This window comes from Aptenodytes forsteri, unplaced genomic scaffold, assembly GCF_000699145.1.
Source record: "Aptenodytes forsteri isolate BGI_AS27 unplaced genomic scaffold, ASM69914v1 Scaffold41, whole genome shotgun sequence".
NCBI lineage: Eukaryota > Metazoa > Chordata > Aves > Sphenisciformes > Spheniscidae > Aptenodytes > Aptenodytes forsteri.
Window position 1 is genome coordinate 1842956 of NW_008796211.1, and position 14143 is coordinate 1857098.

Here is a 14143-nt window from a genome sequence, read left to right on the forward strand (position 1 = left end):
CCTGCTCGCTGGTGGGGTGGGGCGAGAGGCAGAAAAGGCCTTGGCTGTGTGTCAGCACTGCTCAGCAGTAATGAAAACATCCCTGTGTTATCAGCACTGTTTCCAGCACAAATCCAAAACATAGACCCATACTAGCTGCTATGGAGAAAATTAACTCTGTCCCATCTAAAACCAGCACAATAGCCCAGTCTTGGACATGGGTGTCTAATTTACTAGATAAAATACAGACAGTAGTTAGTTATTTTTTAAAAACAAAAATCTATGTCTACGTTACTGTTTTAATAGAAGTCCCTTTAATAACATCTAAGAGGTCATTTTAAAGAATTAAACTTGAATCACCTTTTTTTTTTTAGAAATTTTGCTAAGTCTGGCTTTTGACTACTATCTACAAGCCCACTTACTTTAGACAAAGAAGTTAATGCGTGTTCTGCATTCTCATTATACATGAGAAACCATGAGAAACTATTACAGAAAACATTATATTCTCTAGCGCTCACCAGAACCTCTAGTCACTAAATATCAAAATAGTGAAGCAGGCATTACAGAGTAATTTTTCAGACTAGTTTCATATGCAGATGCTCTATTCCAGAATAAACATCAGTTTATTTTAAATCATTTTGCATGAAGACAGTTAGAACAACAGTTATTTTAGGAATAAGTGACTTTCTCTGCAGTTCATTTTCACATGTGGCAAAACCACAGAGGACAGATTCTAGCTAGATAAGGAGGTTTGTATGTTTGAGTTTGAAAAAGCAATTCAGTCTGTACCCCTGAACAAAGTCCGTGGCAGCAGGATACAGCTTCTAAATTCTATAAACACTTGAACCACACTCTGGAACTTATTTTTACAATACTGTTTGCGTACTAAAAGTTGTACTTAGTACCTAATCTAAGTTATTGCTTTAGGTTAGTCACACTTCTAGGATCCTTATCTTTTTGGCATATTTAATGAATTTTTCTTTGTTTATCTGTTTTTAATCTAAGTTATTGCTCAGAGCACTAGTGAACCAATTCCCTCCCCGACTTGTTTACAGATGAGGTGAGTCTGTACAGAACAGATAAACTATGACTACTAAGAGATTATTTAATGCTATTTAATAAGCTATGTCAGCTGGCATGTTCGTGATGGTTTTATTGTAGGTGTCTGAAAAGTCCTGTCTTCAAGTGGAATCATCTTAAATCTTTACTGCTTGTTACAGTCTATGCTATTTACTAATTCACATTGATTATTGTGGGTTCAAAAGTCAATTCCATTAACACAACAAAATCCAAAGGTTCTGTGTTCTGTTTTTGTTAGGGAGGGAAACCTCCTTCTTCTGCTCTGTAATTATGAAGCCTGTTGCACAGAGAAAGCAGCAGTTAAAGATACCTATGTCACAATAGACTATACTGATCACTGAACTGATCATTCTCTTGGCCGTATTTCAACACTTAGAAGGAACCTGGATAAAAGATTGCCATAAATATTTAAATAAGACAGGATTTCTTTAATATCATAGGTTACAAATAATAGTAGAACTAGAGAACTTACCTGTTAGCCCTTCTTGAAGAATGCTTGGTTTGTGTTAAGTAAATTTCTCTTTATGTGTTAAAAGCTTCTGGCAAAACTTGAACTGCTGCAATTAAATATTCTTTCACATCACACCAGACTTCATCTTAGAATAGCTCTTCCAACCAATAAATGAAGACAGATCCCATAGTTTTGTGATGGTCTTGCTTTCTATACATAAACCTCTGTTTTTTCTTGAGACTGTAGAGAGCATGCACTCTACCAGCTGAGGTACTGGTGAAAAGCATAACCATTTACCATCACCAGCCTTCTGCTAGAGGTTACATTTTTAGTGTACCTGCTTTTTGAGCTGCTTACGCAGCCACTAATTCTGTAAACATGACTCAGATTACCCTTAACAGTTTAACTGGGAGGTCTTTGCTTAACCTAGCGTGTTTTAACTGAAGAAGAAAAGGAAAAGCCCCTCAAGATGAGCTCCAGACCAGTATAAGGGGACTAATCTCTTGGCAGAGGTTTGCTACTGAAGCATAGTGAAGCCAGAAGACAGTATGTGTCTGTAATTACATCATCTTGGCTATTTCTTTTTAAAGAAGATAGATAAACAGCTATCCTTCACAGCTGGCTAGCCATATAGAGAAGCATGGGAGACCTCTGCTACCATACTTAAAATATTAAGCAAGGGGGCACCCTGATTGCATCCTGACCCCAATTTGTGGTGAGTCTGCCCTACCCTGTGTTGTGATTCCTACAGGCGGGAAATGTCCTGTGGGCATGCAGGTGGAAAGAGAGTGGCAGATTACTCCAGCCAGCATCTAGCCTCTGGGAAGTGATTTTATCTTTCTCATCTTCAGGGTATTTCAAGAATAGAACAGAAAAAATAGAATAGTTGGAAGGGACCTACAATGATCTTCTAGTCCAACTGCCTGATCACTTCAGGGCTGACCAATAGTTAAAGCGTATTTTTAAGAGCATTGTCCAAATGCCTCTTCAACACTGACAGGCTTGGGGCATCGACCATGGGGCATCGACCATTTCTAACTATTTACATAAAGCATCAGGAATTAACAGATGTGTTTCCCTTGCAGTAATTTTACTTACCCCACATCGCATATCGCTGACCCTCGGTAGAGTCCTAAATTCAGTTTAGAGGTAATAAATGGTCATGCTGTCAAATTTGTGTACACTTATTGCAGGAAACTTGCACCTGAACTTTAAGAAAAACTATATCCAGAAATGGAGGAAGTGAAAAGTTACTTTATTAATAGTTTTACCTGATATACCCCCTAAGTGTATATATATCCCACTTGAGAAGCTTCTAGAGCCAATTATCTGTCATGGCAGATCTCCTGCTCGGGGTCTAATCTGAGCTTCTAGATAGAAAATGATACAAGGCAGATCCTACTGTAGAAAGTCAACGTCCATCAGAAGAGCTTGGAGGTGTTTTGGGCCTGGCAAATCAGCATATTCAGACTGCTCTGAGCTGTGTCTGGGTACTTGAGACTGGAAAAGACTGTAGATATATATTTGATGGTTTTAAAAAGAGGCTTTTTCAGCTTCTATTTGCATCATTATAGCAAAAGTGTTGTGTTGCAGTGGAACTCAGGCGGTCTGGCTCGTGTTCTGTAATGAGTGACAAAGCAATGTGCGTCTTTGTCACAGATCTAAAAGGAGGTGATAATAGGAACTGTCTTTATAGCGTACCATGCCAGATACATTGTTCTGAATCTGTGTATAAAACTAAGTGGGTTAGGACCTGCTAAGAGCCTGCTAGTCCTTATTTTTCCTTATTTACAAAAAAAAAAAAACCAAGTATAACTTCTCAGTGGGTATCACTCAACACATTCTTTGTAAGGAACAGCATGATTGGAACAGAGGAGAAACTGTGTTAGAGGAGACCATGCGGTTGGGTACTTGTGTCAGACTTGTTTTGCGGCGGGTGCCAGCTACCCCAGCCTTTCCCCGACAGCTAACTTCTGCTGCACGGCCCGCTGCGAGCTGCTGTGCTGGGCATCACGGTGCCTCACCCCCTCCTACCCTGTATCCTGCACCCTCATGTATGCCTGCCGCCTTGCTCGGAGAAGCAAAAAAAGTCCCTGAGCCTAAAAACGGGAAGTGAAGAGGGCAGGGACTGAACCCAGCGTGAAACCAACTGCCATCCTGCTCAGCTGGGGGAAGGGAATGAGTAACATATGGTTGCTGATGTCTAATCACTACGAATGCCATCAGTATTTCAAGTAATTTTATTTTAGTTAGCTGTTTGGCTTTTCTTAAAGTGGCAGTTTACAGTCATATCTAATCGACATACTTTAAGCACATAATTCATAAACACAAAAACATCTCTAAAATACACAATGCATGCAAATTGTTCATTAAGACTTTGGAGTTGCTGTTCATAAGGTATTTATTTTTTAATATATCTGTACGCTGACTTAACTGAAGCCAGAAATAAAGCTAAACCCACATGTAGTGTTTTTTCTGGTGTCAGTTATAAAGCACCCCTCTCTGAATTATGGTAATTTCCAAAACAATTTAGTGACCAGTGAAGTTATTTAGCATTCATGTAAATTCACAAAGGAACTTAAACTGCTTATTTTAGCATCATTAATGCAGTATAAATATGAAATGAAAAGTTCGTTATTGAACTTTTCTTTTGACCCAGTTAAACACTGTGTTTTGAATCTTCTAAATTATATAAGCTTTTCCTCTGTGCTCTGAAACATGCTGTGTGTTGTATTGTTACTTTGCAGGAAGAGTGACTTTGAATTTTTGCTAGTGTCCATAAATCTCTGCAATTTTTGTACATCCTTTGTTGGTATTTTTGTCCTGGCTTTTAATATCAGAACACAAAACACAAGAACACTTGGCTTACATCAGTGCTGTCCTGACCTACCGAGCAGTAACAAAAAGTATGATTCATATGCACTATTATTAAGCAGTGTCCCTGTGTTCAAGGAGGGAACCCCTTTTTTTACCCATATAAAGTAAATTCAAAGCAGAAGAGAGCAGTTCGGTGAGGACATGGGAGTTTTAATGTGTTTATTTTCCTATGTTATTGTTCATTGCAATTAAGTCCAACAAAATGAACAGCACTGTAAATTATGCCTTTGATACTATTCCTCTTTTGAGATTGGGTTGGTATAATGATAGATAGCATGTGGTTGGGCTCTTTGTTCTGTTTTCTTTTCTTTTTTAATAGAAATGCATGTAAACAAGCTCTATAAGAAAGACAATCTTTTCCTACGTGGACCAAAGAAATAAATTTTGAATTATTAAAAGAAAATAATAAAATCGATAAAGGAGAAAAAATGTATTTAATGTGAAAAGAAATTACCACTGTTAGAACCCGTGTCTGTAAGACATATATGAAGACATTTCTGTCTAGAAGAAGACAACGTCTAAAGCTTCGTGAGTTCATACTGCGAAACAGGAATTTACAGAAATTACAAAAATGTGACATAAGTATACTGACATGTTCTTCACTGACACACTCCAAAGTGTTCTAGAGGAGTTGGCCGCTTGGTCTGCGGGTTTCTCCCGGTGGGGAAGGATCTTTTTCTCAGCTACAGGAGGCAGGGGTGCTTCCTGCTCGGATGAGAAAGTGAAGCTGTTTTGAGCAGATGTGGCAGGCCCTAGCTCTGCGCACTCTTCCAGAGCTAAATGTTTGTTGTTCTACTGCTTGATGCTTTTATACCTGCTTGGGTTAGCCTTCTCTGCAGCTTTTTCTCTAGAGCATAGCAAGGTGTTCTCTTTCTTTTTTCTCCACCCAGCACAACATGCTGCCTTTTCAGCACTTCTTGCAATAGGGAAAGGGTATTGTTCTCAGATTTATTCTCTCCCTGTGAAAACATTTTTGCAATTCTTAAAATCATAAATCAAGTTTTGATTATACTTTACTGCTGTATTATTTTGCTTTTACACTTCATTTTACTTATTACTTAGGGGGTTTAACTTAGCATTTGCAATATCAGTGCTGAAAGTTCCTGTTTTCTAGTATTTTTGAAGGAATTATGTGGCTAATATTGCATCAGATACACTTAGGTCTTTGTAAAATAAATTTTTCAGTATTTACTGCATTGTCAGGCTGAAAAATTGGGACAATCTTAAGACATACTGGTTCAAGTTGAGGGGAACATGGTAAATCAGCTACCTATGGATTTCAACAGAAAAACATTCCTGTCCTCCTCACTGGGTGTTGCATATTCTTTGACCAGGGATAGATTATGTGATATGGTTTGCCACAAAATGCAAGGAAAAAAATCTTACTTAAGTAAAAAAAAGAGGAATATTTTTTCATCAAAGTATTCTGAATTCATCAGTTTCACTGCAGTTCTGTGGAATGGTTCTGAAGGGATGCCACAATGTTAACCATTTTGATACAGTACTGTCCAAACAAGTTCAAAACAGTTGGTGGAAGATAAGATGCGGTCTTAAATCCAGAAGTAATTGGAATTGCTGATATTTTGGATGTCTATTTGGAATTATTGGCCTTTATCACTCTTGAAATGTTAAATGCAGAGAAACAAAGCTACCTGTTCGGTAAGTTCATGAAAATGCACACTGCCCAGTTTATAGTGGGTACCACTGCAAATGTGTGTAGTTCCTTGTGTATTTGGGCTGGGATGGGATGGAGGTAACCTTCCCCACAGCAGCCCTCATAGTGCTGTGCTTTGTATTTTTATCTGGAACGGTGTTCCTAACACACCGATGGTTTGGCTATTGCTGAGCAGTGCTCGAACAGCATCAAGGCTGTCTCTCCAACCTCCCCCCTGTCACCGCCCAAAGGCCGGTAGGCTGGGGGTGGGCGAGAGGTAGGGACTTCTGACCTCAACTGACCAAAGGGATATTCCATACCATATGATGTCGTGTCGTACCCAGCAAAATAAGCTAAGAGAAAGGAGGATATTTAGGTTTCTTCAAAGGCACTCTCAACTTTACCCATAGGTAAATTTTCCCATGCCTAATCTTGGATTTGATCGTACAGTGATGAAATAGTATATTATGCTATAAATAACACGTGAATTTTGGACATATGCTAATTGTCCAAAAACTGACTCCGTCCACTCTGGTCTGATGTATACAGTTAAGCTCATTACTCTTATCACAGAATCACTGAATGGTTGAGCTTGGAAGGGACCTCTGCAGGCCACCTTGTCCAAACCCTCTGCTCAAGCAGGGCTACCCAGAGCCGGTTGCCCAGGAATGTACCTAGATCATTTTTTAGTATCTCCAAGTATGGAGGCTCCACGACCTCTCTGGGCAACCTGTGCCAGTGCTCGGTCACCCTCACAGTGAAAAAGTGTTTCCTGATGTTCAGAGGGAACCTCCCATGTTTCAGTTTGTGCCTCTTGCCTCTGGTCCTGTCACTGGGCACCACTGAAACCACCACCTGGCTCCATCCCCTCTGCACCCTCCCTTCAGTTATTTATATTATTTACATTAATAAGATCCCCCCTGAGCCTCCTCTTCTCCAGGCTGAACAGTCCCAGCTCTCTCAGCCTTTCCTCATATGAGAGATGCTCCATCCCTTACTCATCTTCATGGCCCTTCATTGGACTGTGTCCAGTATGTCCATGTCTCTCTTTTACTGGGGAGCCCAGAACTGGACACCGTACTCTAGGTGTGGCCTCACCAGTGCTGAGCAGAGGGGAAGGATCACGTCCCTCAACCTGCTGGCAACAGTCCTCCTAATGCAGCCCAGGATGCCATTAGCCAAGGGCACATTGCTGGTTTATGTTCAACTTGGTGTCCAGCAGGACCCCCAGGGCCTTTTCTGCCAAGCTGCTGTCCAGCTGGGTAGCCACCAGCATGTGTTGGTACATGCGGTCGTTCCTTCTCAGGTGCAGGACTTTGCACTTCCCCTTGTTGAACTTCATGAGCTTCCTATCAGCCAGTTTCTCCAGCCTGTCCAAGTCCTTCTGGATGGCAGCATGACCTCTGGTGTATCAGCTGCTCCTCCCAGTTCGGTGTCATCTGCAGATGTGCTGAGGGTACACTCTGCCTCATCATCCAGGTCATTAATGAAGATGTTAAGCAGGACTGGATCCAGTATTGACCTCTGTGGTACACCACTAGTCACGGGCCTCCAACTAGACTTCGCATCACTTATCACTACCCTCTGGACCTGGCCATTCAGCCAGGTTTCAACCCACCTCACTGTCTGCTTATCCAGCCCATAAATCAACAGCTTGTCTATGAGGATCTTATGGGAGAGAGTGTCAAAGGCCTTAGTGAAGTCCAGGTAGACAATATCCACTGCTCTTCCCTCATCTTCTACCAAGCTCACTTCATCATAGAAGTTTATCAAGTTGGTCAAGCATGACTTCCCCTTGGTGAAGCTATGCTGACTACTCCTGATGATTTCCTCATCCTTAATGTGCCTGCAAATGGTTTCCAGGATTAGCTGCTCCATCACCTTCCCATGGATGGAGGTGAGGCTGACCAACCTGTAGTTGCCTCGGTCCTCCTTCTTGCCCTTCTTGAAGATGCAGATGACATTTGTTCTCCTCCAGTATTTGGGCACTTCTCCTAGGCACCATGATTGGTCGAAGATTACCAAGAGTGGTCTCACAATGACAGCTGCCACCTCCCTCAGCACTCGTGGGTGCATCGCATCAGGCGCCATGGTCCAGTTTGTTTAAGTGTTCTCAGACCTGATCCTCTTCCACCAAGGGTATATCTTTCTTGCTCCAACCTTACCCCCTGGTCTCTGGGACCTGGGATTCCTGAAGGCTGGTCTTGCTAGAAAAGTCTGAGGCAAAGAAGACGTTCAATACTTCCACCTTTTGGTTCAAAGTAGGGATAAGATTCGTTTCCATGTGTCCCATGCTGTATCCTCATTTTAAAGTCCATCATATGGTAGCATTTCAGTACTTACCATGGCAAGTTGTAAGCACTATTACTCTGTATTCTACTTATTTATTCTTCATACATTCTTCTTCTTATTTAGGTTTCAGCCAACCTACTCCTCAGTTGGCTGTTGTTTACCTGATCGGTATGGAATTGCTTCAGTCTTCTGGTCTTTCCTTTTTCTCTTTTATACAATATTTAAAAGGCAGCTCTCACTTAGACTCATTGTTTTCTCTGTAAATTTCTGTAACGAGGCCAAGTTTAGCTCTGCTAATTCTGAACTTAGATTTTAATAAATTCTTTTATCATTAGAAAGTTGATTGATTTCCTCACATCATCTGTAGCTGGCATCAGTGAATATACCATGTAGATTTGATGGGTCACAATAGTTGGCATTAATGAATATGACGTGTACATTTGGTTTGGTTGACAGTAGTGTAATCTTCTTGTGTAGAATTTTCATCAATTTTTTTTTGTTATATAAATGGAGTAATGAAAAATTTCTGGTAAAAATTTGCAGTGAGGCAGGAAAAGTAAATATATTAACAAGCAAACAAAATTAAAGTCTTCACATTTTCAGAGAAGATAGTGATGTTAAAGATTCCATTGGGATAAAGGCAAGATGGTGAATAGAGTAGTAGCATGGAGTGAAGCTGATGGCTACTGAGGCAGAAGGAGAACCCAAAGGATAGGTGCATTCATAGGTTGGAACAAAAAAGGTCCCCATTCCTAACTTTGAAAATGCTGGCATGATACCCTGCAGGTCTTGCAGCAAGGTATTCTTCACTTCAGAGTGCTACTATGTGACTGGAAGATAATATATTAAAAGTAATATATAGTAAATAAAAAATCTTGGCAACTGTAGGCCCATTAATTCAGTCTCGGAAGTATGTAAGACTTTAGAAGAAAATTCTATCAAAAGACATAGCGATAAATGAAGCAGAGAATAAGACTCCTGTGTGTTTATACTTACCATGCCAGACTAGTCTGATAGTTTTCTTTGATGACATAAATGCAGTAAAATACATGATATGTCACATAATTAGTAAAATAATAATGCAGGAGGATTAGTCCAAGAACTCGGATGTGGGAAGAGACAGAATAATGGGAAAAGACAGCTATGAGAGAGCGATGAATGAAGAGAGGTATTTCTCCGATTCTAAAGGACTAGTTTGTGGAACAGAAAATAACATGCCCAGGAAAAATGCGCTGATGGCAGAAAGTAGAGAAGCACTGACACTACGAAGTGGTAGTGGGGTAGCGTATAGAAAGGTGTGAATAGCTTTGAAGACTGAAGTGTGAAATACAAGGATATTTCCCTAGAACAAGGTAAAAAGTCATAACTTGTAGGCTAACAGCAAAACTTTAACTGTGTGGCAAGAGGTAGTCAGTTGGAAATGAGAAGAAGAACTGTGTACCAGATGATCACTGAGGTATTACCATGTATCAGAAGAAACATTTGCATAGTATATAGGGAGATAAGAAAACTGTTGGGTAAGAATCGTGTGAGACCTCTGCAGCTCTTCTCCATCCAACCCCGAGTACGTGTTTTCACAAAGGACAGAATCCAAGTGACACCAGTATAGAGAAGGACGATGAAATTGGTACGCAAGCTGCAAAGACTGTTGCACAAGGACAGGCTTTCGCACGTGTGAGTATACATTTCACAGTGCAGTACACAGGATTACTTGGAGAAACAAGATAAATTGATCCAGGCAGATGCTGTATTCACAGACCTAAACTGCTTTTACTGTCCAGCCCAGCTTAGGCACCTCTACAGAGTACTGCACTGTGCAGTGGTCGGCTTATTTAACCTTGAAAAATGAAGCCTGAGGGAGAATACTACTGCTTTGCATGAATTCATGGTAGTGGAAACCCCAAGGAGGAGGAAATCCTGTTTAACCTGAGAGGCTTCCAACAGAAGGAAAAACAGATATAAATTGACCGTGAATAAATGCAGGCTGAAAACTAGGAGGCATCTCTTAACTAGCAGAGGAGTGATGTTCTGAGACAGCCTACTGCTTGGAAACACCGGTACAAAAATACTCTTCTTCATACAGGAACGTACAGTTTTGTAAATCATCTGGTTTTATCCATTTATAGTTTGGTGTTGATGACTTAGGTTGAATACCCAGGTGCTAATTTCTTTCAAGTAATTGCTAGGTGATTGTCTTAGAGCTACAAAGGAATTGCAGTATCCTTTGATTAATTGAGTAAATGACTGTCAGATGGGAACCCCGTCAAAGATCTTTTTGCTCTTTAACAGAAGTGCATCTATTTATCGTCTTTTATTTTTTAAAATTTATTTTCTCATTTTGTCAAGAGGAACCTTGTGAGTGATACACTATCACTGTAATTTTGAATGGGGCACAGAACTATCGCACACAAATTGACAAAAGTAGCAGCCTGCTACTTGAGTGACTTAAGTGTTATCCCTTACTTCCATCATTTTGGGTCAAGGCTGATCACCTTGACAAGTACCAGGAGGAAGCATTATGTTATAATCTCGGCATAGAACCAAATGACGGGTTACAAAGATTTTTTGAAAAGGGGTGTTTAAAATCATATGATCTCTGTAAAAAGAGCTCTGAACAATTGGTATCAAAAGGAACACATCCAATATATATTTTTTAATGTTCCAAGAGGGAACAACTTACTCCAATATATGGTACATATTTTGCTTATTAAACTCATAGGTTCATTATTACAAAAGATTGCCCGCTACACTGAAAAACTAAGCAAAGTACAGAAGACTTGAGGCAGTTAGGTCTAAGGAAGAATTTATTTGGAAGGTGCTTTTTTTGTACGTTTCCCTAACCGCCTCAGATATTATGGGGGAAAGGTCTATTCAGTGGCCTGCGCTCCATGTGTTTCTACTAAATTGCAGTGCATTGCATTTTAAGCTGTAAGTGCCAAAGTAGCCAGCGTTTGTCAGAACAGCGTAGCTAAACTACAGTCTCTTCTCCCAACATTTCAAAATATGGTCTGCCATTTGGTTTTTGTGTTATAATCCAATTCTCATTTGTATCTTCCACCCAAGATGCAAGATAACAATTATATGAAAATAACATATAAATGTTTCTTTGCCTCTTTTACTTTTTTAGCCTTTTTTTGTCTAAAACACTGTAATGCCACTAATTACAATGAATTCTTAGCTGAGTGATTACTTCAGCCGTATTTCAGTTTTACTTCTTCAACAAAAGTGAGTATCCATGAAAGGTATGCATTTTTAGCAGATATTTGGAGTCTTTGCATTGTTTTGGTTGGAAAACTGTTGACATAGCAAGATACTTCTCCTTTTTGATCTATAAAAAATTATTTTTCTTGAAACACAGGAAAAGGCTAGAAAAGATAGTTTCTTTGATTACAGATGCAAAATGCCTTCAAGCCAACATTCAGTCCAGAAGGTGCTGAAAACATGTTTCTAGGACTTGATCACTCTGCTTTTGTGTTTTCATCCCACTTTGTCTCTGTCTCTAGCCTAACGATCTGTCCTTGATGTATACCTAAGCCTTCAGAGAATAGAAGGTGGTAAAGCCTCTCCACCCAGATGTGTGTTGTATTTTGCTTGTTGTAAGTAGGAGCATTTGCTCAAGTTTTAGGAAAAGTACTGCTGGTACTGGTTGAGCTAGCTGGTGCTACGGAGTTGTTTACACAAACATTTCTTGTGTTTATCCCTAATGGAAGGCAGCTATTGCACACATATTTCAATTGTGTTTAACACACTCCAAACAATGGCATTTGTTTTAGCAGCGTCAGGATTTGGCAAATAGCAGTCTATATTAAGCTGAGTGTTAACCTCTTAATAACTGAGTGGTTATGTGGCCATGATTAGATTCCAGTTCCCAGCAGAAGACTGATGAACTCCACATAAAATACTAAAAGTGCATTTTTTCTTTTAGATAACAAAATGCATCTCATAATTGCTGTTAGTCCAGTTGTTGTCTAGTTGCTCATTCTTATTCTTCCATTTCATGGTGAGATAACATTGTTTATCTGTCAACATACAGACCCTGCATTTATAAGGATATTTTATAGTAAAGAGACTGTGTAAGAGTTATCCAATACCATACATGTATTTTTCTTGTAAATACAATGTCCAGGTGTATGCCAAATCACTTTGTATACTTTAACTTCCTTCCCCACCCCATCTCCTGATTTTATATACATAAAATCAGTCTGCACAGTCTACGAATTGCTATTACTAAGAAGTCAGTGGGCTGTTGGTCAAAATAGTAGTATTCCTTGTAAAGGAAAGGAAAAGTCATCAGTTACTGCAGGTGTTCAGTAGGTAAATTGAGCCTTTCTTTATGTGAACACTAATTCTTTAATGAAGTCTGCTTGTAGAACTATTTCCTCTGTAAAGAAATTCACAGAAGACAGGTCTAAAAGTTTCTGGGTTGTGTTTTAATTTTAAATGCCATATTGAAATTGTTCAGCAGCGTTCATTGCAGTCAGAGTTGGAATACCTTTGTTCCTTAGATAATGCATTGGCTACTTATCCAGCCAATATATAGTCCTTTGACATTTGGCACGTCTGTGGAAAAAACCTTGTATCTGCCTGGTGAGTGTGAAATCCTGGTCTGCTCTTAGGCAACAGAAGAAATGCTTACTCCCTTTTGTCCACTATTGCTATCTTATGTGATGGGGTGTAATATTGCTACATGCCTGACAGTCTGAAGACAGTAAATGCCTCTTGAGTTTGTTTGTTTACTTGATAAAATTTTTGGCCTTACTGAAATCAGAAGAATATGTCTCATTTTATTTTATGGAGGAAAATCTTCACCCTCAGTTACAAAACTGGTGTCTAATGTTACATGGCAATTAGTCTGAGGAACAATATTAAACAATAAATATTAAGTCTCTCTATGGTCTTTTCAGATATGGATGTAATGGATACTAGATTGTCTGCAAAAAGTTTAAAGCTAGTTTTGTGGCTGGCAGTGTTAAAGGGTCAGTTCTTTTGGGTGAATATTAAATGTCCAAGGCATCTCTCCTGAGTCTCTGGAATGGTAACAGTGTATATTTCACTTCCAAACTGAAGATTTTTTTTTCCTCATTATTATTATTAAATTAATTTTGTTTAATTTCAATATGAATGTGTTCATTTTTTCCCTGCAGATTTCATTTCTGGCCTCTGCTTACATGAGCCAACATCTCTCAGAGGAAAGCTGCTCTGCCCTTGCATCTGTTACCCATTACCTTTACCTCTGCCAGTTCAGCTGGATGCTTATTCAGGTTGGTCTCTTAGTCTTTTTCACCCCTTCCCCAAAACCTCTGTAAAACTGATATTTAGACTGTGTTTCTGTTATATTGTAGTATATGTATCTCTGCAATTCAGTGCTACTAGAGAGGCAGAACAATAGATGGTCTTTATTAAACCTCCATTACAATTGTGTAAGAATTTCCACATCTCACTTCATCCTGTAGAAGTTACTGTCTCAAAACACTGAAGAACTATTTTTATTGGAGTTAACAGTTTTTCTAAGCATCTCTTATTTGGTCTTTTGAAACAGTCTCTTACAGGTGAAATACAAGTGTAAACTACACTGATTTTTTGAGTCAGTAGCATTTTAGTCATTAGACTTGTATGACAAACATACCTTCATAAGTTTGCATTAAAATAAGGAGTATATACATTCATAAATATTGCCAGATTTTTCATAGAATCATAGAATCACAGAATCGTTTAGGTTGGAAAAGACCTTTAAGATCATCAAGTCCAACTGTTAACCTAGCACTGCCAAGTCCACCCCTGAACCATGTCCCTAAGCACCACATCTACAC

General features: G+C 39.4%; 1 protein-coding gene across 1 annotated transcript in view; it reads left to right on the forward strand.

Moving 5' to 3' along the window:
• ADGRV1 (adhesion G protein-coupled receptor V1) overlaps positions 1-14143 on the forward strand; it is a 305425-nt gene that overhangs the window by 202056 nt on the left and 89226 nt on the right. Inside the window, exon 85 of the mRNA XM_019474377.1 lies at positions 13478-13594. Within this exon, the coding sequence (XP_019329922.1) occupies positions 13478-13594 (117 nt within the window). The remainder of the gene's footprint in view (positions 1-13477; positions 13595-14143) is intronic.